This window comes from Rhinatrema bivittatum, chromosome 13 (assembly GCF_901001135.1).
Source record: "Rhinatrema bivittatum chromosome 13, aRhiBiv1.1, whole genome shotgun sequence".
Taxonomy (NCBI): domain Eukaryota; kingdom Metazoa; phylum Chordata; class Amphibia; order Gymnophiona; family Rhinatrematidae; genus Rhinatrema; species Rhinatrema bivittatum.
In genome coordinates, this window is record NC_042627.1 from 41,657,796 (window position 1) to 41,683,558 (window position 25,763).

Here is a 25,763-nt window from a genome sequence, read left to right on the forward strand (position 1 = left end):
GCTCCCCATGTATGCAGGCTTGCTGCATCAGGCCACTATCAATAGCCACTCGAAGACTCAAGGCTGAAAACTTGAACCTCCTTTTTACGAAATCTCCATCCTCTGGTCCTGTGCATCCTTCAATGCCGCTGGCCCACTACAGGAATGGTCATCTTCTTGGTCATTGCAACGACTGAAACATCTACCTTTGGCAGCATTAGGAGTGCCAAGGTCTCTTCCAGCAAGGAATATTTATTTTTATTTATTTAACATTTTTATATACCGAGGTTCTAGAGATAAAATCACTAAGCACTTCGGTTTACAGACAACAGATGAAATGACTGACGAGAGTCTTACAAAGAATATGACTTCACCATTGCCCTGCTTACCTTAAGACTGGCTTCTGGAGTATCCCACTCCCAGATTATTAGATTCTTCATCTTCTAAGGCACAGGAAAATCTCCAGCAAACTCTGTATCCCATCCAGGATAGGGTCCACCCCTTCATTATCAAATTCCCACTATGTGTTGCAGTTGGGTACTGCAGGAAGGGTAGTGGACCCTTGGGCCGGCCCACCTAGGATGACAGGGTAGGCCAGGAGGTGGAGCCACAGGCTGGCGGTGTTCACCCGGGAACCAGGAACCCCCCAGGAGAAGCCCGTAGGGTCCTGGAACCTTGGGACTTGGGGTATATGCTCAAAGTCCAATAGGAGGTAAGCCTGGGCTGGGAGTGTAGTATGGAAAGTCCAGAGTGAATGATAGTCCGTGTACCGGCAGTACAGGTCGAGGGCCAGCTGATGACAGGGCAGCGGGCGGCAGCGATACCTGTAGCAAACCGGACAGTGAGGCAGGGTCTGTAGAATGCTGGGCCTGGAGCAAGCTGAAGACTTAGATGGAATCGGTAGCAGACTGTGGACTGGAACAGGCTGTAGACTGGAACGGAGTCTGCCGCTGGCTGTGGACGGAAGCAGGCTGTGGACTGAAGCAGGCTGTGGACGGAAGCAGGCTGTGGACTGAAGCAGGCTGTAGACTGGAACGGAGTCTGCCGCTGGCTGTGGACGGAAGCAGGCTGTGGACTGAAGCAGGCTGTAGACTGAAGCAGGCTGTAGTGAAGTCAGAAACGGACCAAGGTCTGAGGCAGGCGGCAGGCTGAAGCGAAGTCAGGAACGGACCAAGGTCTGAGGCAGGCGGCAGGCTGAAGCGGTCAGGAACGGACCAAGGTCTGAGGCAGGCGGCAGGCTGAAGCGAAGTCAAAGGTAATCCAAAGGTCAAGTCAGGAACGAGGAACAGACGAAGCGCAACTCAGAACTACTAGGCAGTAGTGAACCTCGTTGCAAGGCAAGGAGAAGGAGTCCGGATGCCGGTTATATCAGGCTTAGGGCGTGGCGTCATTAGTACAGGCGGAGCCAGACTTCTGGGAGCTGTGTGCACAAAGTGGGCGTCCTCACGCGCGCGCGAGGCAGCGGGGAGACGGGCAAGCAATGGCGGCCGCCACGTGGAACTGGCAGAGTTGTCGGAGTCCCGGCACCACGGGACGTGGCGTTTCCAGCAGCGGAGGTAGGCACTGTTCAGGGCTAGAGAAGGAGAAGTCGGAGATGGATGTTCTTGGTGCTGAGCCAGACTCGGTCCCCGGGCTGGCAGATGGGAGCTGGTCGTCGGTGGCGGTCGGCCGCTTGCTTGGCGGACACGGCCGAGCGGTGTAGCTGTTTTTGAATCTTGTGCCACAATGTCTGTAGTTGTCGAGCCGTTACCTGAACGGCCGGCGAGGCATTGGGGACATCCAGCGGGAGCGGAGGTCTCGGCGGTTTCCTGTAAACTAGTTGAAATGGAGATTTGCCGGTAGCAGCGTGAACTTGATTGTTATAAGCGAACTCGGCCCACGGCAGTAGTTCTGACCAATTGTCCTGTCTTTCGTTAATGAAGGCCTGAATATACGCCTTCATTCTCTCGGTCTGCCCATTGCTCTGTGGGTGAAAGGCTATGGAGAAACTGAGCTTTACTTTAAAGCATTTGCAGAGGGCTCTCCAATAGCGGGCAACAAACTGGGATCCCCGGTCGGAGACTATGTCTTGGGGAAGACCATGTAGCCTGAAGTCATGCTGGGCAAAGAGACGGGCCAGTTCGGGCGCTGAAGGAAGTTTAGGCAAAGGTACTAGATGCACCATTTTTGAGAAGCGGTCAACTGTGACCCAGATGACCGTATGCCCACAAGACGAGGGTAAGTCCACCACGAAGTCCGTAGCTATGTGGGTCCATGGTTCGGTGGGGACCAGTAGTGGCTGTAGGAGGCCACAAGGGGATCCAGGACTGGGCTTTTGACGTGCGCAGGTAGGGCAGGAACTCACATAGGAGAAAACATCCCGCCGGATGTTGGGCCACCAATAGAAGCGATTGATAAGCTCTAAAGTCCTTTCGCTTCCTGCGTGCCCTCCAATGAGGGAGTCATGAGCCCAGCGTAAGGCCGTTAGGTGATCCCGGCGAGGAAGTACGGTCCTATCCTGGGAGAGGACCGTTAAAGCAGACAGGCGGACTTTAGTCGGGTCCAGGATAAATTGAGGAGGTTCTTGATCCTCCTCAATGCATGTAGTGTGAGAGAGAGCATCCGCTCGCAGGTTCTTGGCCGCCGGCCGATATTGCAGAACAAAGTCAAAACGACTGAAAAACAAGGCCCAGCGGGCTTGACGGGGGTTCAGTCGTTGAGCCTTTGACAGGAACTCCAGGTTCTTGTGGTCTGTGTATACGGTGGTGGTATGCAGGGAGCCCTCGAGCCATTGTCTCCACTCTTCGAAGGCGAGCTTTATCGCCAAGAGCTCCTTGTCCCCGATGGAGTAATTGCTCTCGGCTGGAGAAAACTTCCTGGAGAAGTAAGAGCAGGAGAGGAGTTGGCCAGAGTCGGAGTGTTGGTTGAGAACCGCCCCAACCGCTATACTGGAGGCGTCGACCTCCACAATGAACGGTCTGGAGGGATCCGGATGTCGGAGGCAAACGTCAGAGAGAAACGCCTCTTTGAGGTCGGAGAAGGCTGCCACCGCAGCGTCAGGCCAGTTCTTGGCGTCAGCTCCCTTGCGGGTCAGGGCCGTGAGCGGAGCCACTCAGTGCGAGTAACGCGGGATAAAGTGTCTATAGAAATTAACGAAGCCTAGAAATCGCTGGAGGGCCTTGAGGCCCGTGGGCTGAGGCCACTTGGTGATGGCCGCTACTTTTTCTGGGTCCATGCGGAAGCCGGTAGAGGAGATGATGTATCCCAAGAAGGGCAGAGACTCAGCCTCGAATGTACACTTCTCCAGCTTGGCATACAAGCGATTGTCTCGGAGGGCCTGAAGAACCTGTGTGACGTGGTGGCGATGGGAATCCACATCTTTGGAAAAGATGAGCACGTCGTCCAGGTAGACTATGACATGCGAATGAAGCATGTCCCGCAGAACCTCATTCATGAGGTGTTGGAAGACGGCGGGGGAATTGCAGAGACCAAAGGGTACTCGTAATGCCCGTCTCTGGTGTTGAACGCCGTCTTCCATTCGTCCCCTGGGCGTATGCGGACGAGGTTATAGGCCCCTCTGAGATCCAACTTCGTGAAGATATCGGCACCTTGGAGGCAATCCAGAAGCTCTGGAATAAGCGGGAGAGGGTACCGATCCCGCTTGGTGATGGCGTTTAGGCCGCGGTAATCGATACACGGCCGGAGGGAGCCATCCTTCTTGGCCACAAAGAAGAATCCGGCACCAGCCGGTGAGCGAGACGGGCGGATGAACCCCTTGGCAAGGTTCTCCGTAATATACTGGGACATGGCCTTCGTTTCAGGTAGCGACAGAGGATACACTCGGCCACGAGGAGGCGTGGTACCCGGCAGGAGGTCGATAGGACAATCAAATGGCCGGTGCTGGGGAAGGATCTCCGCCATCTCCTTGGAGAAGACATCTTGAAAGCCTTGGTATGGCTCAGGCAGGAGGTGCGAGGAGCATAGGTGCAGAGGTCTGGGCGGACGTGGGAGGTGTAGACAGCATTCAAAACAGGCAGGACCCCAACGAACCAGCTGGAAGTCATCCCATTGTATCACGGGAGAATGCTGACGTAACCAAGGAAGTCCCAAAACTAACGGGTGCACCGCTCGCTCCAGGATGAGCAGGGAGATCTCCTCCGAGTGGAACAGGCCTGTTTGCAGAGTCATTGGGGCCATGGAGCAAGTAATAAGCCCCGGGAGCAGAGTACCTCGGATCGAGGAGATCCGCAGAGGAGGGACCTTTTGAATTGTCGGCAGGGCAAGCTGAGTAACCAGATCGGCCACAGTAAAGTTCCCTTCAGCTCCAGAATCAATGAAGGCACGAATCTGGAGTTCCCCACCGGGGTATTTCAGAGTTACTGGTAGCGTGCAGAGAGGAGCTGATCCAGTAGCGCCTAGGTGTAGCTCCTCAGTGTAACCTAGGCATGAGCGTTTCCCGGACGCTCTAGGCATGAAGCAAGAAAATGCCCCTTGCCTCCACAATAGAGGTAGAGGCCTAGGGAGCGACATCTCTTCCTTTCTTCCGGGGTAAGTGGAGACCTGCCCAGTTGCATAGGTTCCCCAGTAGGCATAGCGGGAGGAAGAACCTTAGGTGCCGGTGTTCTGGCGGAGGTAGACTGCTGTGGTGAGGCTCGGTGACTTGAGCAAGTCTCTCTATCCTGCTGTATGAGACGGCGATCCACCCTATCAGCAATGTCCATTAGGTCATTTAAATCCTCAGGAAGCTCCCGACCTGCCAGTTCATCCTTGATTCGGCCTGCCAAGCCCTCGAGGAAAATCCCTTTCAGGCAATCATCTTGCCAAGCGAGTTCCAGGGCCAGGGTTCGGAAGTCTATAATATAGTCAGCCACCGGGCATGTCCCTTGCCGCAGGTGTAGGAGCTCCGAGGCCGCGGTGGATCGGCGTGCTGGGTCATCAAAGGCCAGACGGAAGTTCAGGAGGAAGTCTTGTAGGTTCTGTAGCAAAGGGTCTGAACGTTCCCACAAGGGTGAAGCCCAGTCGAGGGCCTTGCCGTCCAGCAGGGAGAAGATAAAGGCTACCTTGGCTGCGTCTGAGGGAAACTGGGATGGCAGCAAGGTGAAGCGCACTTGACACTGGTTCAGGAAACCACGACATGTCTTGCTATCCCCGGCATACCGGGTAGGCGTGGGCAGCTGAGTACTTGAAGTAGACGCGGGTGCCGGAGGCAACTCCCGAGTGGAAACCTCAAGGCGGGAGACCAACTGTTCCACAGTGGCAGCGAGGGAATCAATGCAGTGCTGTTGTTGCTGGAGACGTTGAGCCATCCCTGGTATGGCCTGCAGGCTTGGAGTCTCCGCCGAGTCCATGGCCTTGCAAACTGTTGCAGTTGGGTACTGCAGGCAGGGTAGTGGACCCTTGGGCCGGCCCACCTAGGATGACAGGGTAGGCCGGGAGGCGGAGCCACAGGTTGGCGGTGTTCACCCGGGAACCAGGAACCCCCCAGGAGAAGCCCGTAGGGTCCTGGAACCTTGGGACTTGGGGTATATGCTCAAAGTCCAATAGGAGGTAAGCCTGGGCTGGGAGTGTAGTATGGAAAGTCCAGAGTGAAAGATAGTCCGTGTACCGGCAGTACAGGTCGAGGGCCAGCTAATGACAGGGCAGCGGGCGGCAGCTATACTTGTAGCAAACCGGACAGTGAGGCAGGGTCTGTAGAATGCTGGGCCTGGAGCAAGCTGAAGACTTAGATGGAATCGGTAGCAGACTGTGGACTGGAACAGGCTGTAGACTGGAACGGAGTCTGCCGCTGGCTGTGGACGGAAGCAGGCTGTGGACTGAAGCAGGCTGTAGACTGAAGCAGGCTGAAGCAAAGTCAGGAACGGACCAAGGTCTGAGGCAGGCGGCAGGCTGAAGCGAAGTCAGGAACGGACCAAGGTCTGAGGCAGGCGGCAGGCTGAAGCGAAGTCAAAGGTAATCCAAAGGTCAAGTCAGGAACGAGGAACAGACGAAGCGCAACTCAGAACTACTAGGCAGTAGTGAACCTCGTTGCAAGGCAAGGAGAAGGAGTCCGGACGCCGGTTATATCAGGCTTAGGGCGTGGCGTCATTAGCACAGGCGGAGCCAGACTTCCGGGAGCTGTGCGCACAAAGTGGGCATCCTCACGCGCGCGCGCGAGGCAGTGGGGAGACGGGCAAGCAATGGCGGCCGCCACATGGAACTGGCAGAGTTGTCGGAGTCCCGGCATCGCGGGACGCGGCGTTTCCAGCAGCGGAGGTAGGCACTGTTCAGGGCTAGAGAAGGGGAAGCGGCAGAGACCGCAACACTGCGTGACTTTAATCCCCAGAATTTGAGGGATGAAAGGGTGTTACTCCTTCCAGAACAAGGGAACCCTGCTAGGATTATTCCCTTCTGCTACCGGAGTCTTGCCCAGATCCATCTCTGGCTTGTCTCCATCTCTGGCTTGACCGCCTTTGGGGCACCAGTCCTCTGATGGTCCCCAGACTCTGCAGCACCAGAATCCGAGAAGAAACCCTCAACATTGTCCAAAGGCCCTCTAAGACCTGGTTGGCAGAGAAGCCCACCCAACTTTCCTGTGGGCTCTGCCCTATTCAGTTTCGCTGGATGCCTAGCCTCTTGCACCTGTGGCTGCTCATGCAGGAGCTGGACCAAGTATACGGAGAAGGCTTCAGTCTCACTGGTGGCATCAGCTACCATTTCCTCAGCAGGCTCCTCCACACTACCCTGGACTTCAGAAGTACTTCGAACCATTGGGGACAGTGGAAGCGGGGAATCTCTGAGCTCCCTTGAAGCAATCTGTCTCCTACCACATGGAGACAAAATGGCCTCCATTGGCTCCGAATCCTTCAAGGCCTCCTTGCCTGCACCTGAAGATCAGGTAACACATCTTCCTGCAGCCCCTGAAGAGCTTCTTCCACCCCTGGCAACACAATTGGGCCCAATGTGGCTACAAGAAAGAGTGAATGCCTTTCTCCACAAGCCGGACAATATTTTGTTGTGGCCTGTGGCCGGCACCATGCTTTTTTGTGCTCCACACAGGCGTGCCAACCAGAAAATTCACGGGTCCTCACCGAGCCCTCCCAAACCTTGGATGCACAACTGTGGCTTCCTCCACTCACCCTCGTTTCTGCAGAGCTGCCCGGACATGAGCACAAATGTGCTCTGAACTCTTCTCAGTCCTACTTAACTGTCTCTCTCTTATTGTCTTTCTTAAAGAGGCAGCTGCTTTATTTATTTTTATAAAGTAAAAGGCATCCCATGAATCCCATGGCCAGGAGGGCCTCAGAGCGACTGAGGGAATCAGGGCCCCTGGTTTTCTAGTCCTCTGGGATCTTTGGAACAAGTCAGCCAGGGGTATCCAACCCCCTGCTCGCCCAGCTGTACCTAAGAGATGGCCCACAAAGGAACCTAGTACCTTAGAGAGCACAATTTCTTCTTCTTCTTTGCTCTCAATCCTTCTTAAAAAAAAAAAAAAAGTACTCTAGACTGCAGGCTTGCACCTCTATCATCTACTGGAGAAAGAGAAAAACTGAGAGCCTGCAGATGACATTCTCAGTTATGTAGCAGTGCCTGAAAAGTTTTTATTCTCTGCCTCCATCTGTCGGTAGGGATGCAAAACCCACTTGTCTGGACTGATCTGGGGTATGAACAGGAAACTTATCTTTCAAGTGTGAATGCCAATAATTCTTCGCTGTAGCAGCATTATCAAAGATTATGCCAGCACCATAGGCATGATCCTTTATTATATTTACATGAAGTAAGGAGCTCTCTGCTTTTCAATCCCATAAAAAGGTTTTAATAAATGTGACATCACCTTCTATAATGGCAAAAACATTATTCCTACTGATTTTATCACTGCATAGATAGGTCAAACATACACTATAATATGGAAAAGCAATTTAGCCTGAATCAATTGAATTATGGTTATTTATAAGGAAATCTGATAATGTATGCATTCATGGAGGGGCCATAAAATTGTTTTAATATATAATGGGAGTTTCAGAAAAGAGGCCCAGGTTTAATTGTATTTATTATTAAAACTGAAGCCTTGTACATAAACCATGCGTAGGGACCTTTGTTTTTAGTTTTTATTATATTTTGCCTGGGAATTTCAATGTTATAACAAAAAAACAAATCAGAGGAAAAATTACCTTTCCACTGATTTTTCTCCTGTTTGCTTAAACAGAGTCATTTTTTTTATGATACAATGCTGAAATTCCCAGGAAAAAGAACACATTCTTATGCAAATATCAACTTCTAAAAACTGCAGTAGCAGTTTAAAATTATTTTTCTGAGCATCGTAACAGTAATTTGCAAACATATTCAATAAACCTCCTTATCTGAGGCATACTTTTCCACCGTTTAAAGTACTCACTTCATGTCCAGAAGGTGGAGCTGGTGGTTGCCTTCTTTCTGCGTAATCTTCAGTTTTGTTTCCTGATCTGTTGCAGCATGGTCTGTTCTATTTAAAAGCTGTAAAATCTGGAAGGGAAGTCTGCATTTATTTTCCTCAGTTATTTATTTATTTATTTATTTAACAGTTTTTTATACCGACCTTCATAGTAGATAACCATATCGGATCGGTTTACATTTTAACAAAGGGTAAACTGAGGTAACAATTCTGGTAAATAATATATAACAAAGGAAAAGGAATAAGTCAAAGTTACAATCAACAAGGAATGGAAAACTTGGAGGCTTAAAGACAAGCTGGAAGGAAGATAGAGGCAGGTAGAATAAATAAATCATGATACGAATAATTTAACGGATTAGAGCATATGCTTTAACCTGGAAATGCCAGTGTCCATTGTTCAGTAGGAAGTGTGTCGAAGTCCTTGTAAGAAATGAGGCTCAAGTCCTTGTAAGAAATGAGGCTCAAACTAGTGAATATCTGGTGGATCTGGGAAGGCTTGGAGAAAGAGCCACGTCTTTAGTCTTTTTCTGAAGGTTAAGAGGCAGGGTTCTAATCTGAGATTTGCTGGGATGTTATTCCAGATAGCTGGGCCCGCAGTTGAAAAAGCTCTGTCTTTGGTCGTAGAGAGGCGTGTGGCTTTAGTAGGGGGAAATTTCAGAGTGCCTTTGTGGATATCTCTCGTTGGTCTGTTAGAGGAGTGGAGTTTGAAAGGGATTTCCAGGTCGAGTTGGAGTTGCTGATGGATGGTTTTGTGTATTAGTGTAATAGATTTGTACAGGATTCTGAAATTTACTGGTAACCAATGTAGGTTTCTGAGGACGGGGGAGATGTGTTCACCGCGGCTGGTGTTGGTCAGCAGTCTCGCTGCCGCATTTTGTAACATCTGCAGTGGTTTGGTGGTAGATTTAGGGAGGCCTAGAAAGAGGGCACTGCAGTAATCTATTTTGGCGAACAGAAGAGCCTGGAGGACTGTCCTGAAGTCTTGGAAAAATAAGAGTGGTCTCAGTCGTTTCAAAACCTGTAGTCTGTAAAAACTGTCTTTGGTAGTTGTGTTGACCATTTTTTTAAGGTTTAGACGATTGTCTATTATTACCCCAAGGTCTCTAACGTGCGTACAGGTGATGTGAGCATTGTGTGGTGAAGGTGGAGGAAGATTGTTTTCATTTGAAGAGATGAGGAGAAGTTCCGTCTTTGAGGCATTGAGGACCAAGTTTAAGCTGCTGAGTAGATTGGTAATGGATAGAAGACAGTTATTCCAGTAGGTGAGAGCTTTTGAAAAAGATTCTGTTATTGGGATTAGAATCTGTACATCATCTGCGTACAGATAGTGAATTAGGTTGAGGTCTGTCAGTAGTTGGCAGAGGGGGAGGAGGTATATATTAAAGAGGGTTGGGGATAAGGAGGATCCTTGTGGTACGCCAAGGGAAGATTTTGTTAGAGGTGACTCCTTGTTATTGATTTTGACTTTGAAAGTCCTATTGCTGAGAAAGGACCTGAACCAGTTGTGGGCTGATCCGGAGATACCGATATCCTCAAGGCGATCCAGAAGGATGGTGTGGTTGACGGTGTCAAATGCCGCCGAAATGTCTAGTAGAACTAATAAGAAGGAATGTCCTTTGTCTAACCCCATAATAATATGGTCCGTAAGCGAAATGAGGAGGGTCTCCGTGTTGCGTGATTTCCGGAAGCCATATTGCGAGGGGTATAGGATCTTATGTTCCTCTAGATATTCTGAAAGCTGGGTGTTTACCAGTTTCTCTGTAAGTTTGGCAACGAATGGAAGATTGGAGATGGGTCTAAAGTTGGCTAGTACATTAGGGTCTAGATTGTGTTTCTTGAGGAGGGGCTTAAGAGAAGCGGTTTTTAGGCTGTCTGGGTAGCTTCCTTGAGTTAGAAGACTGTTAATAATATTTGTTAGAGGTCCTGAGATCGTGTCTGGAATAAGAAGCAGGAGTCTTGATGGGATATTATCAGCCGGATGACTAGATGGTTTCTGTCTTTTTAGAAGGGATTCCATCTCTTTGGTGGAGATTAATTCGAAGCTGTCCAACTTAGGTTTAGAGAACGACTTGAAATACTCATCTAATTTGAGAGGTGTTGTATTAGGAGGAAGGAGGGCGAGAGTATTTAGGATCTTCAGTTGAAAAAATGAGGCAAGTTCATTAGCCTTGGATAGAGCTTGTTCGTCTGGAATAGGTGGAGGGGTTGATTTAGTTATTTGTGTTACGTAAGCAAATAGGGCCTGGGCGTCATACTGGTAGTGGTGTATTTTGTTGGCGTAGTATTCCTTTTTTTTTTGTAGTATGCAGGTCCTATAGCGATGTAAGAAACCCTTGTATGCTGACAGGGTAGTTGAGTTGGGGGTTTTTCGCCATCTATTTTCTTTATGGCGTAAGTCCTGTTTCATCTGTTTTAGTTCGGTGCTGAACCAAGGTTGATTCCCCTTTTTTTTTGGATTGATTGTTTTGGAGGTTATTGGGCACCATTTGTTTGCGACTGCTTCAGTAATTGTTTGCCAGGAAGATAGGGCTGAGTCGGGATTAGACAGGTCCAGGTAGGAGAGTTCCTTGGAGAGCTGCTCGCTGAGTATATCAGATGGACATGATTTCCTGAATTGAATGGTGGAAAGGTGCGGAGAGGTGTGAGTCTGTTTGTATGTGGAGAAGGATGATTCTATCAAGAAATGATCTGACCAGGGGATTGGGGTACATGTGGGATCTACCGTGCACGTGAATTTAGAGTTAATGAATATTAAATCCAGGGTGTGACCAGCTTTGTGTGTGGGGCTGTTGATAGTCTGAGAGAATCCCATTGCAGTGAGGGTGTCTTCAATCCAATCCTATATTATATATTGAAAAACTAATTGAACTACTGATTTAGCTATGACCTCTCCCCACCCCCCATGATAAAATATCAACAGTCTTATAATCTGGCTCTTTACATGCTGAAATTTTATGAATACAAATCTGATGACACCTTAGTTTTTCTAGAATAACTTGCAGCTTGGACCCTGTCTGAAATCTTGTCACGTGAAACAAAATTTGTAGAAGTCTGGTTTTATCCTCCATGCCATATCTCATAGAAAGCAAACAGCATACCTCATCATGTGGTACAAAGCAAATCCCAGTGAATGTATATAATTAATTGTAATGTACAAAACACAAAGAGAATGTTAAAAAATGAAAGCATTATAATCATTATATAATATTCATAAGAAGGTTATAGAATTTAAAAAATGATAACATATGTTGTGATTCTGCTTACAGGAGGTCCCCGCGAGCGGCTCACTCACCGCCGATCTCCCCGTGCTGGCCAGATACCCATCCTGCTTCAGTCCAAGTCTTCATTCCTGAACCCAACTCCTGATTCCTGCATTCCACATCTTGTTCCTGATTCCAAGTCTTTGCCCTGTCTGGAATTTCCAGAGTCTTCATTTCTGGTTCAAGTCTCCAAAAATCCTTTGGTTTTAAAGCCTTGTTCCGAGTTCCTGAATTCCTGAGTAAGTCCGACTACCTGAGTCCCAGTCCTAGTCTTCTGAGTTCTTGTTCCAGCTTCCACCTTGTTCCTGATGTCAAGTCTTCATCATGTTCCAAGTCCAGAGTCTGTGCTGCATTTGGCATGGTCTGCAGCCAGCCCACGGGTTGTGCAAGGGGTGCTGAGGCGCAGGGCTCTCCCAGAGTCTTCAGTGTTTCCCTCATTAAGGTCCAAGACCAAAGTCCGTGCCAACATCAGCCCAGACTCTGGATTTGGAGGGCGCAGCGCAGGGCTCTCCCAGAGCTTCATCATGTTTCCAAATCTTCAGTGCCTTCGTCAGGACCATGCCTTAAAAGTCATCTTTAGTCCTCACCTTTGTCTGTCCTGACACACAAGCCGTTCCCCAGCAGCAAGTCTGAAAGACCTTTCGGAGTGGCCTGAGGTCTCAATCCCTGTTTCAAGCTATGCTCTTGCTTCAGGCTATGCTTTAGCCTTCAAGCCTTGTCTTAATCTTCAAGCCATGCCTCTGTCATCAGCTGATCCTCATCTTCATTCAAGCCATGCTTCAGTTTTCAGCTGACCCTGTCATTGCCCATTCTGTGCCAGGATATGTTCACCTGCCAGCAGCGTGGACCATGGTCAGCCCGGGTTGTTTCAGTCACGTTGTGGCACAAGGGCTCACGCACACCTGTCATTCACAGCGGATTGTGAGGGCCTCCGTGATTTCCAACAGATAGCAAGGCCCTTGTGGATCACAACACCATAGAAAATAAAATAAGTTCACGGGCGGATTTTCAAAGCCCTGCTCGCGTAAATCCGGGCGGATTTACGCGAGCAGGGCCTTGCGCGCCGGCGCGCCTTTTTTCCATAGGCCTGCCGGCGCGCACAGAGCCCCGGGACCCGCATAAGTCCCGGGGTTTTTTGTCGGGGGCGGGGCCGATCGACGCGGCATTTTGGGGGCGGGACGCGGCATTTCGGGGGCGGGCCCGGGGGCGTGGTTTGGGCCCGGGGCGGTTCGGGGGCATGGCCACGCCCTACGGAACCGCCCCCGGGTTGCGTCTCGGCGCGCCAGTGGCCCGCTGGCACGCGTGGATTTACTTCTCCCTCCGGGAGGCGTAAATCCATGGACAAAGGTAGGGGGGGGTTTAGATAGGGCCGGGGGGGTGGGTTAGGTAGAGGAAGGGAGGGGAAGGTGAGGGGAGGGCGAAAGAGAGTTCCCTCCGAGGCCGCTCCGATTTCGGAGCGGCCTCAGAGGGAACGGAGGCAGGCTGCGCGGCTCGGCGCGCGCCGGCTGCCCAAAATCGGCAGCCTTGCGCGCGCCGATCCTGGATTTTAGAAGATACGCGCGGCTACGCGCATATCTACTAAAATCCAGCATACTTTTGTTTGCGACTGGTGCGCCAACAAAAGTACGCGAACGCGCATTTTTTAAAAATCTACCCCTAAGTGGGTTAGCTTCTGGCTTCTAAATAAGCTTCTGGCTTCTAAATAAGTATTTGGTGAGGAGGACTTAATAGCAATGGATATTTCTCTGAACAATGCTCATCTTGACCTCTGTGAAAGGAAAAATCCGTGATTCTTATCGGCCAGAAATCCTTTGAGCCCCAAATTACTCCTTTTAATCCTGTTCTCAAAGAATTTGAAAATGGTGCCCATTTATAAAAATAAGAGTTGGAGAGCTTTCTAAAAAATGATTTTGCAGTCATGATTTTAAAGGGAAATAAAAGCAGTGATTTGCAGGAAACACAATCTTTTTACCTAGGGAAAAAATTGGATCCAAAAAAAAGTTAAATTTCTCTATCTAAACTCCATACATACCCCTTTTTTGTACACAGCAGCTCACTATGAAGTATCATATCACAAAGTTCATATTACAAATTTTTAGGTACAGTACATATAAGCAGTAATAATTAGTATTTCTGAGCATAGCGCCCATCAAAAATTGTTATTTAAGAGGTGTGACTACTTTACAATTCAAAAATAACATTTTTTAAATGTCATTGCTCACACCCCACCCAGTATCAAAAACATCCATGCTGTATCTGGATACCACTTATCCTGTTTAACAGGAATAAGCAGTTCTAAATGTTAGTTACAGCTATTGGGCAACTGTATCCTAACTTGATTATTCAGTCTCTTGAAATGATGTGCTCTTCCCATGCATACTATGGTGAGCTATATGACATGGAGCTTGTCCAGCTGCAAACTCTTGTGAAATTCTGCTCCTACTAGAGCTGCCATTCATGAAATAGCACCAGTGCAAATGTGCATGTGGAGCAGGAGTCCTGCACCTCATAAATAAAGGCCTGATCAGGCTACTCTGACAGGAAATAAATTATGTCAAGCTGCCATTGTATCCTTTTCTGTAAAAAGATCACATCTAATAATACTAACAATAAAACTCCAGGTGTTTCAGAATGTACTGCTGCCACCTTAAGGACAACAGCCTGTTACAACATCTGGACCAACAGCACAAAATTCTTGAAACAAAAGCCTCAGCTCCTACTTTGGGGGGGGGGGGGAGGTTCTCCATCCTGAGGATTTCCTCCTCCTCCTTCTTATAGGGAACAGTTGGTCTCATTACAATATGCATAGGCCAGCTGCTGCAAGGAGTTTTATAATGCTACATTTGTAAGGAGGTGCAAAACTGGCAGTGTGACAAGAGATCTTTCCCCAGAACTAATCCCCAGAAAGAAATATCTTCACCGCACGTTTTTCCAGCGGATCTCCTGTTCTATTTTTGCTTAACTGTAGTTAAGATATTTCTCTAGCCTACTAGGATCCCAGTCCCACCATACTGTACCTGTTGTTCTATATATTTGATTTTAGTGTCCATGGTAACTTTAGCAGTTTGCTGCTCTTTACTAAGATTCTGAAGTCTGTCTTCCATTGTTTTGTGATCTGCAGACAGTTTAGCTATACTGGCATCACATCTGTTCAGACAAAGAGCACAGTGTAAGAAAACTTACTCATAACCTATAACACAGAACCAAATCACTATGAACGTCCACGTCAGCTTTAATGCACGCCTCATATCACAAGTGGCTCACACCTTACTATGAAAGTATTTATTGCCCCTTTTCAGGAAGGTACAGCATTAGACTCCCAGAAAAAAAACATGATTTTTGTTTGGTATTAAGATTTTTGTTGATTTTCAAAATCATATTTTTAAAAAAGGCTCTCTTTTGCTTTATTTCCTATTTTAACTCCTCCCCATCTTTTTCTGAGCTTGATATAAGATGTCCCTGAATATACTAAGGGCAATATTTAGTAGGCTGTTTAGTGGACAAGTTATCTGGCTAAAGTTAGCCAGATAACTTGTCCCAGATATTCAGCAGGATAAACGTCCTGCTGAATATACTTGTTTAAAGTTATCCGGCTACATATAAAACCCTAAGCGACCACTGGTTGAATATGACCGGTTAGGCCTAAAGCTATCCAGCCTCGTGTGGCCAGATAACTAGCTACTTATCCAGATATCTTCAGCAAACAGATCCTATGCTGCTATCACGCAGTGATAAGTAGCAGTTATTCTCAGGGACAGTAACTTTCAAAGTGGCACGTGAGCGCACATGCACACATTCATCAGCCGGCGCCCAGGGACACGATTATTTTATAACATATGCGCATATATGCACGCAAGTTATAAAATAGCCGGGCTGCTCGCACACATGCGCTCAATTTTAAGTGGGTGCACGCTTGTAGATACAAATTCCACTTTTACTGCATAAGTGGGGGAATTTTAAAAGATGCGCGCCAACACCATTGCCAGTTTGTTCCCAGTTCAGCCAGTTAAGTGATGTCTTCCAAACCCCACCTACTTTAATAGCCTTCCTTGCTCCCCTGTTAGCCTCAACCTTTAAAACCCCGCTGATCTGCCTATATTTCTTTGTTTTATCACTTACCACTTTTATCACTTACCACTTTTATCACTTTATCACTTTATCCATAGCAGAAGTAAAGTTACAAGGCACGTAAGTATTTACGCACAAATTTCAGGTGAAAATCTCAGAATGACCATGCCTTGCCCAGTCCCTCCCCCTTTTTGAAAACTTTTCATTTTTGTTTGCAGCAGAAGATACTCGCAAATCAGGCAGCTGTTAAAATCCACTTGGCATGCGTGAGCCTGACATATTCATGCATCCCCTAATTAATGCGCATGTCGGGCTTTTAAATTCACCTTTAAGTCTCTTGGTTAATAACAATTTATGGACTTCTCCCTCCAGGAACTTGTCCATAGGTTTTTAAACCCATCTACGCTAACTGCCTTAACCACATCTTCCAGCATGAATTCCAGATCCTAATTGTGCATTGAGTGAAAAAGATTTGTCTTTGTTTTGTTCTGAATGCACTACCTACTAACTTCATAGAGTGTTCTCTAGTCTTTGTATTTTTTTTGAAAGAGTAAATAATTTTATAGACCTCTATCATATCCCCTCTCAGCCGTCTTTTCTTCAAGCTGATCAGACCTAACCTCTTTAGCCTTTCCTCATAGGAGAACCATTCCATCTCCTTTATCATTTTGGTCACTCTTCTCTATACCTTTCCCAATGCAACTATATCTTTTTCTGAGATGTGGCTACCAGAACTGCACATAGTACTCCAGGGGCACTATGGCATTCTCTAATTTATTCTCCATTCCTGTCCTAATAATTCCTAACATTCTGTTTGCTTTTTTTGATCGCCGCCACACACTGAGCTGAGGAATTCAAAGTATTGCCCACAATGACAGAATTCATCCTGCGCGAGCATGGAATAAATACTGGTTCAATTGGAGCACCCTGAGTCATAAAAAAAAAGATTGGAAATATTGATCTCCTTGTATTTTTTCTTCTTTGCTAGGAGTTTTCTATTCATTGATTTTGCTGCTTAAACTGCTGTTCTATTTCTGAGAGTATTGTTGCTTATATGATGCATTATGGTTTTAATACGGTTTGTTTATATGAAGCATACACTCCAACTTTTTCAGGACAATGCAGGGCTTTCAGTTTTTATTCTAATATAATTCTTGTCATGTGACGGGTCTATGAAGAAGATTTAGTGGAAATGGGGAAATATTTGATGGAGGAGGGTAGGATGGGTGGCAAGGGAAGTACTTGGATTGTTGAGGCCAATGTTCGTGGTTGTCTGAGGGGATGTGTACATGTGTGTGTGTGATGGAAATGCAGGATTATTGCTGGCAGATGTTTTTGTGGTCCCTAAAAGATGTTTATTTCTCAACCTTAAGAGATGTTGCTGGGGGGTCTCTGAGGAAGTGTTTGACTGTTGCACTATTTTTTAGTATATTTTTGATTGGTACAATGCTTAAAATTAATTTATTTTCTTTTAAATGTAGATAGGATTCATTCTCCTATAAAGAGAAAAAAATACTGAGGATGTTTAAAAATTTAAGGCTGATATTGTTTATTTGCACGAGACACGCTCGGTCAAAAAACAGCACTCAAAATTTTGTACAGATTTGGGTGGGCCAATGTTTTACAGCATCATTTTTGTTTCTGCATTGTGATGTGGCTATTTTAATTGATAAAAATGCCCCTTTCAGTTGGAGAAATGCATTGAGGATCCACAAGGGTGCTATTTTATTTTGCTTGGCACTATAGTTAATAAAATGTATGCTTTATGTAATATGCATCCGCCTGTTTATAATCATCAGGTTTTTTTGTAGTATCATGTCCAGACTGTTTCCTTCTTCTGAGGATTCTATAATCCTGGCTGGCAATTTTAATATTACAGCTGATAGTAGAAATGACTGCAAGCTTGCAAAGGAACTCATAAGAAACTGGGAACACATCAGTATTAATTTTCTATCCTCTGAGCTTCAACTGATGGATATCAGGTATGTTCTCCAGCCCAAGGAGAAAAACTTCACATTTTATTCTGTCTCTCATACAGAGTATTCCCATTTGGACTATTTTCTCATTTTTTAATGCCATTTTTGCTAACATGGAGAGTGTGATGCATCAAATCCTTGGAGAATGAATCCCAATTTGTTCTACAGTGTTCAGTAAAAGGAGTTCTTGACATTTGTCTGGACTAACTTTTCTAAGGATAATAACTTGGGGGTAGTATTATGACTTTTTGGGAAGCTGATAAAGCAGTCCTTAGGGGCAGATTATCGCTTATGTGGTGGGTAGAGGAGAAAGAGGGATGCAGGTATGTTACAGTTGACTTAGGACTCAAAAACGTAAACAGCAGCATTTGCATTCTATACAAGAATCAGACAAGAAGAAATCTTTTTGGCTCAGAACAAATACACAATCTATTTTTTATAAATTTGAGCTGCGCACAGGTTCGGGAATAAAGCAGGGAGGCTTTTAGCATGGTTGGTGCATAACAGGAAGAGCAAATATTACATATCAGCCATTAAAATGATGACTCATAGAATACTTAAGCTATATGAAAATTCTCAGGTCTTTGTTTTTTTTTAATCTGTTTTCTGCACAGCCTTGCTCTCAATTTTTTCTTTTCTCCTTTTTTCAGAAGATAAAGCTTCCTGGATTGGATCCTGCTCAAATTGATTTTCTAAATAGCCCAGTTTCTGAAATGGAACTACAGGCACAAATTAAAGCAGTGAAATTATCCAAGGCATCAGGGCCGGACAATATGGGTAACAAGTTTTCTAAAATTTTAGGATATCTGGCAGTGCCAGCAATGAAGTTAATGTTCGAAGAAGCTTCAGGCAACACAAGGGAAAGATCCTGAATTGCCCAAATCTTTTCATCCCATATCATTTCTTAATTCTGATATCAAAAGTTTTGCTTCTACTTTGGCAAACCAGTTTAACCATGTAATCCCATGTTTGGTTGCCTCTGATCAGATGCATTTTATATGGAATAGAAACACTATTACTACTGTGGCCAAAGCTTTATTAGCACTTGAAACTAAGCAGTCAAAGGGTTTTCTTCTGAGTTTGGAGGCAGAGAAGGCATTTGACACAATGGATTGGTCATATTTATTTTGGCTGTTTTCTGAATATGGGTTTTGTGATTTTTTTTTTTCCTGCATGGTTTGGTGGCTTTATACGATATTGATAAATGGGCATTCTTCTGATTTGTTTCCTCTTTATAGGGGCACCAGGCAAGGCTGTCCCCTGTCACTATTGTTATTTTAATTGTTTTTTGAGCACCTAGCAATTAAATTGTAGGATTTAGCAGGTATTCTAGTTCAGGAGCATGAGCTTAAATTTAGTCTGCCTGCGGATAACATGTTATTTATGGGTAATCCCAAATCATCTATTCCAGTGGTGATGGATGTCATTTCACATTTTGATTTATTTTCGGATTACGTGTCAACTGTTGCATTTCTTTTAAATGAATCATTACCTAGCACGCAGGCTGATACAGTACAGTGCAGCACCTAATAGCGCCCTCAACATGCAAATGCATATTGATGGCCCTATTAGGTATGCGCGCGGGATACAGAAAGTAAAATGTGCAGCCAAGCCGCACATTTTACTTTCAGAAATTAGCGCCGACCCAAAGGTCGGCGCTAATTTATTCCGGCACCGGGAAAGTGCACAGAAAAGCAGTAAAAACTGCTTTTCTGTGCACCCTCCAACTTAATATCATAGCGATATTAAGTCGGAGGTCCCGAAGAGTAAAAAAAGTAAAAAAAAAAAAAAAATTTGAATTCGTCCCGTGGCTGTCGGGCCGAAAACCGGACGCTCAATTTTGCCGGCATTCGGTTTCCAAGCCCGTGGCTGTCAGCGGGCTCGAGAACCGACGCCGGCAAAATTGAGCGTCAGCTGTCAAACCCGCTGACAGCCGCCGCTCCTGTCAAAAAGGAGGCACTAGGGACACGCTAGTGTCCCTAGCGCCTCCTTTTCCCTGTTCCTACCACGCCACCTAATTTGAATACTACATCACGCGCACTGGCGAGGGGCCGGCGCGCGCGCCGGGAGAGCAGGCGCTCGTCCGCTCTCCCGCGGACTTTACTGAATCGGCCTGACAGAGAATAATGGCTTTTCTTTTTCTTGTGCTAAGGAGCATTTTGTTTTTTTAGGAATTAAACTGGATATATCAAATAATTTATAATCTTATTGTCTGGGCAGTCATAGTTGATGTGAAGTCATTGTTGATGAAATGGCAGCAGTTGCCTTTCTCTAGGTAGATAAATGTGCCTTGGTCAAAATGATTATGCTGCCAAATATCCTGTGTCCCCTACAAATAATCCCCTGTTTATTTTACAATTCTTGTATGCTGCATAATCTAATTCCTTAGCGGCTTACATAAAAATATACATAATAAATTCCACAAACAAATACTTGAAATACTTCATGGATTAAGCAAAGTGATATTAATGTTTTTAAGTCGGTGACTGAGCACTTTGGGGTAGATTTTCAAACATGTACATACATGTTATAAAATTGGTGCATCCATGTGTGCGTGCCAGGAAGCGCACACACATTTAAAAATCTACCCTTAAGGAAATACAATTTAAAATTGTACATAGAGACTATCTTGATAGGGTTAGAGGTTTTAGGTTTCAGATTTTTCACTCAGATGTCTGTTCTAAGCATCACACATAAGTTGGTACCTATATGCATTTATTCCTGTGGTGTATTAAACTGAGGTAATTTTGGTTTGAAGTTCAGTCTAGAACTGAGAAAATTTTGGAGAAAAAAATGTATTATAAAGCATTGGTTTTAAAGCTAGGTACTGTTATCGAGTATGGTAATGTTAGTGCTGTGGAAAAGCACTCTATTTGCCAATGCAATTAGCCAAAAAAAAGCCATCTTGACAGTTTGGGTAGAAGCCTTGACGCCTAGTATTTTTTTATGGGAGAAGTTTATGGGAGCTATTTTTTATAATGATTTTTTTAAATTTAAGGGCAGGGAACTCTCTTATGAAATGTGACACTGTCGGGCTTTGGAATCTTTTCTGTGGTACTTTGCCTATGGTACGTCAGTCTTCTATTAAATCTTTTGTGGCATTACAACTGATCTTTTTTGGAATTCTTGGAGTGAGTGGCTGGGAGAGGGTTTATGTTGAACACTGGCCAGAGTGAGTACTTTACACAGTAACATGGTATTGATGGCAGAAAAAGACCAAATGGTCCATCCAGTCTGCCCAGCAAGTTTCTTATGGTATGAACTGCCGCTCCATGCAAGTTACCCCTCAAGCCTTAGCAATATTTTTACTTGATAAGGAGACTTCTTGAAAATTCGGACCATGCTGCTTGACATGCTTTGCTTTTGAACTTGGCTGTAGAAGTTGAGTCCTAAGCTTTTGCCCATATCTCTGTATATCAGTACCCCATACGTAAAAGTCAGGATCCAAGTTGGTTGTCGTCTGAATCCAGTTCCCCCATTTCTCTGGTGAAATGTAGTTTTGGGTGAAAATATAAAAAAATTATCACAAGACCCTTTGATAAGTTCCATTTACTTGATTTGTAATATATTTCCCTTTAGGATTTCTGAACTGTTCTTTTTATTGTGATTCGTTTCATGTATATTTTTTGAATAAAGAAAACATTTTTAAAAATGCAGACTGGCTCTAAATATCTCTGCATAACTTCCTATCAGGCCGCATAACTTCCTATCAGGCTGCATAACTTCCTATCAGCCTGCTCTTGGACTCGCGTTTTCCTTTACCCCTTATTCAGTAAGGGGAGGAAACCCGCGGCACCCAATAGCGCCCTCAACATGCAAATGCATGTTGATGGCCCTATTAGGTATGCGCGTGGGATACAGCAAGTAAAATGTGCAGCCAAGCCGCACATTTTACTCTAAGAAATTAGCGCCTACCCAAACGTAGGCGCTAGTTTCTGCCGGCACCGGGAAAGTGCACAGAAAAGCAGTAAAAATTGCTTTTCTGTGCACCCTCCGACTTAATATCATAGTGATATTAAGTCGGAGGTCCCGAAGGGTAAAAAAAAGTAAAAAAAAAAAGAAGAAAAAATTTAAAATGGGCCGGCAGCTGTCGGGCCGAAAACCGGATGCTCAATTTTGCCGGCGTCCAGTTTCCGAGCCCGTGGCTGTCAGTGGGCTCAAGAACCGATGCCGGTAAAATTGAGCGTCAGCTGTCAAACCCGCTGACAGTCGCCGCTCCTGTCCAAAAAGAGGCGCTAGGGACGCGCTAGTGTCCCTATCGCCTCTTTTTACTGCTGGGCCAAATTTAAATAAATTTTTTTACTGTATCGCGCACACAGGAGAGTGTCCTGTGCGCGCGCCGGGAGAGCGGCCGCTCGCCCGCTCTCCCGCATTTTTTACTGTATCGGCCCGTATGCTAGGTAGGAGATAACTAAGGTTTGCTACTTGTCTGTGAAAGTAAAGACAATTAGTATTATCTGTTTTTGTTTTATTATATCCTCCAAATTACTCTCTCTTTTGTTTTTAGTTTTAACCTTTAGAGGTTTATCATGCTAGCTCTAGATTTTGCTAAATAAAGGTTTTTTCCTTATAGATTAGTTTAGAAATTGAATTGTCTGACTGAAGAGTCCCATCCTCCCAGTGGCTCTTTTATTGGATTTGGATAATTACTTATTTAAAAACTTATATCCCACTAGATATTGGTTCTCAGCGGTTAACAATAAAATATACACAGTTAAATTTAGCAATCTAACAAAAATGAAAACCTAATTAGATATAATGGTCACTGTCCTACATTCTGGGAGATTACAGGAACATAAAGATCACCATAGATTAATTTATTGCACCATTTCCTCCTTTTCATTTCTTTCAAATGATTCCATTACCCTTTCTGTTTCTGATGATAACTCTTTCCATGAAATCCTCTTATTTGTCTTATTTAGACTGCAAACTCCATGGAGAAGGCACAGTCTCTGATGTGCATCTGTACAGCACTGTCTACGCCTTATAGTGTTATATAAAAGATTAATAGAAACATAGAAGTGACGGCAGAAGAAGACCAAACGGCCCATCCAGTCTTCCCAGCAAGCTTTCACCTATTTGTTTTCATAATCTATTACTCTGACCGCTGAGGTCAGGGCCCTTATTGGTTCCAATTCCCTTCCACCCCCACCATCGATGTAGACAGCAGTGCTGGAGCTGCATCTAAGTGAAGTATCTAGCTAATTGGTTTGGCCGTAATAAGCAAGCTACTCCGTTTGTTTACCCTGCATGTGCAATTCAGCCATTGTTGGTTGTCTGAATAAAAATCCTCTTTACTTAATTCCCTCTGTTGCTGAAGCAGTGAGCTGCGCTGGATACTTATTCCAAGTCAAGTATCATGCTTAATTGATTCTGGGTAGTAGCCACCGTAACAGACAAGCTACACCCATGCTTATTTGTTTACCCGGACTATGTAATTCATTCCTTGTTGGTTGATGCTGAATAAAATAGGAGGAATAACAGTAGCCAGTTCCATGAATATTTCAGCAAGGAGGCTGTTCTTTTTCAGGCACAGAAGTAATTTTTACAGGCTCCACGAAACATATGCTGCTTTTTGTAAATATTCTTGCTCCATTAGTTTTACTCTTATTTCTACTACACTGTTAAACTCGTCTCTGCCTTACTTACACTTTCTATTTATTGGTTGTCGTGTTTCCCCTTCCCCTGTTCATTGTAACTTTCCATTTCCATTACTTCAATGTTATAATGTAAACCGATATGATGTGCATTTTAATGTCGGTATAGAAAAACTGTTAAATAAATAAATAAATAATAAATATGACAGTTGAAGTGAAAGATTGCTTATTAAAGAAATATAAGCCACCGTTAGACATCAAGACATTTTTTAAACAATTAAAAAAAAAATCTAACATTTCAATCACCTGAACCTTGTTTTTTGTTTGCCAGTCATGAAACCCTGGTTTTTTATCCCTGCCCCCATCCTCACAATCTCAAGTCCTCCACCCATCCAGCTCCAGCGTAATCCTCTCCCCCCCACCCCCTCCCCCTTCTTTCCAATCAGAAGACATGAGTGCTTCATGAGCACTGGCCTCCTCCATCAGGCAGCTTCACTCTGGTTTGAGCACATGGTGCTTTGTAGTCTTGCACGACCTGTCAGCACTGTACATTCAAAATGCAGAGTGAAGCCAGCCAGCAGTATAGACCGACACACCATAAAGTAACTCTCTACTCCTACCAACCAGACAGGACTGACACTACAGAGGATCATCACTTGGAATGAATCAATCGGTGCAGGGCTCGCTTAACATTTTGTGCCACATGCAAGTTGGGGGAGGATCGCCCACAGAGAGAATTCATGCTCTATTGCGGAAGTGGGGGTGGAGAAAGTGCAAACACTACTTCCCTGGCCTCAGTAGTCTGCAGTATGGGAGCAGCAGCAGCACTTATATATATAGAAGTGACGGCAGAAGAAGAACCAAGCAGCCCATCCAGTCTGCCCAGCAAGCTTTCACACCTATTTTTTTTTCATACTTACCTGTTACTCTGACCGCTGAGGTCAGGGCCCTTATTTGTAACTTTTTGGTTCCAATTCCCCTCCACCCCCACCAAATATGCAGACAGCAGTGCTGGAGCTGCATTTAAGTGAAGTATCTAGCTAATTGGTTTGGGGTAGTAACCGCCGTAATTACACAGCCTCATCAAAGCACTGTTGGTAGGAGTAGGTTTCAGCTCTGCGGTCAAAAATGGAAAGGAAGCAGCAGCCAGATGATATTGCACCCTGCCTTCTTCTGGCACTACCTATTGAGCTGCAGAGCAGGAATTTTACTGCTGGGGGTGAGCCTAATGTGGTAGTATGAGGGATTCACCCAAAGATAATTCTGCAGCTGGGAGAGAGATCCAAAGAAGGATAAAGCAGAGTTATAGGTGTTATCCGAGGATAGCAGGATGCTAGTCCTCACACACATGGGTGACATCATCAGATGGAGCCCTGATGCAGAACACTTATGTCAAAGTTTCTAGAACTTTGACTAGACACACTAAGCATGCCCAGCATACCCTATACCATGCATCCACACAGGGTCCCTCTTCATAGAATTACAATTAAAATAAAAAATATGAGAAACCCAACTCTGCACGGTGGTGGATGGGTTTCATGAATAACATCCTGTTGTCCTCTGAGAAGATCTGTTACAGGTATGCAACTCTGCTTTCTCCAAGGACAAGCAGAATGGTAGTCCTCACACATGGGTGAATACCTAGCTGCAGGTTGCTCCCCAACACAAAAAGGGGACCAACGGACACCTAACCAGGTGCCAATGGGCACAACAACACCGATGCTGTTGATAACAGAGGGGGAGACAGCCTGAACACAAACAGGTCCTTGGTTGGGAGAGTTGGGTTCTACACCTCAAACAGGTTCCGAAGGACAGACTGGCCAAACCTACTGTCATGTCGGCCATCCATATCCAGACAGTAATGTGACGTGAATGTGTGGAACGATCTCCATGTCGCAGCCTTGCAAGGGAACTGCTCGCAAGTGGGCCAAAGACGCTACTATGGCTCTGACAGAATGAGCCTTGACATGACCACCAAGATGCAGTTCCACCTGGGTATAACAGAGGGAAATGCAATCTGCTAGCCAACTGGATACTGTCTGTTTGACAACGGCAAAGCCCAACCTATTCTTATCAAAAGAAACAAAAAGTTGGATGGACTGTCTATGGGCTTCTGTCTGCTCCAGACAGAAGGATAAGACTTGCTTGCAGTCCAAACTGTGCAGTGCTCGTTCACTTTGGTTGAATGGGGCCTGGGGAAGAATATTGGTAAGACGATTGACTGGTCATTTATTTATTTATTTAACAACTTTTTTTATAACAACATTCGTGGGTACATGGTGAATAAAACGGTGAATAAAACGGTGAATGAAACGGTGAATAAAGTGGTGAATAAAACGGAAAATGTCATAATGCCTCTGTATCGCTCCATGGTGAGACCGCACCTTGAATACTGTGTACAATTCTGGTCGCCGCATCTCAAAAAAGATATAATTGCGATGGAGAAGGTACAGAGAAGGGCTACCAAAATGAAAGGGGAATGGAACAACTTCCCTAT

The 25,763-nt window shown here is 45.6% G+C and overlaps 1 protein-coding gene across 1 annotated transcript in view; it reads right to left on the bottom strand.

The window, feature by feature from the left end:
• Nucleotides 1-25,763, bottom strand: part of FAM81A (family with sequence similarity 81 member A) — a 148,595-nt gene that overhangs the window by 75,206 nt on the left and 47,626 nt on the right. Inside the window, 2 exon segments of the mRNA XM_029574498.1 lie at nucleotides 8,330-8,436; nucleotides 14,643-14,772. Coding sequence (XP_029430358.1) covers nucleotides 8,330-8,436; nucleotides 14,643-14,772 — 237 coding nt within the window.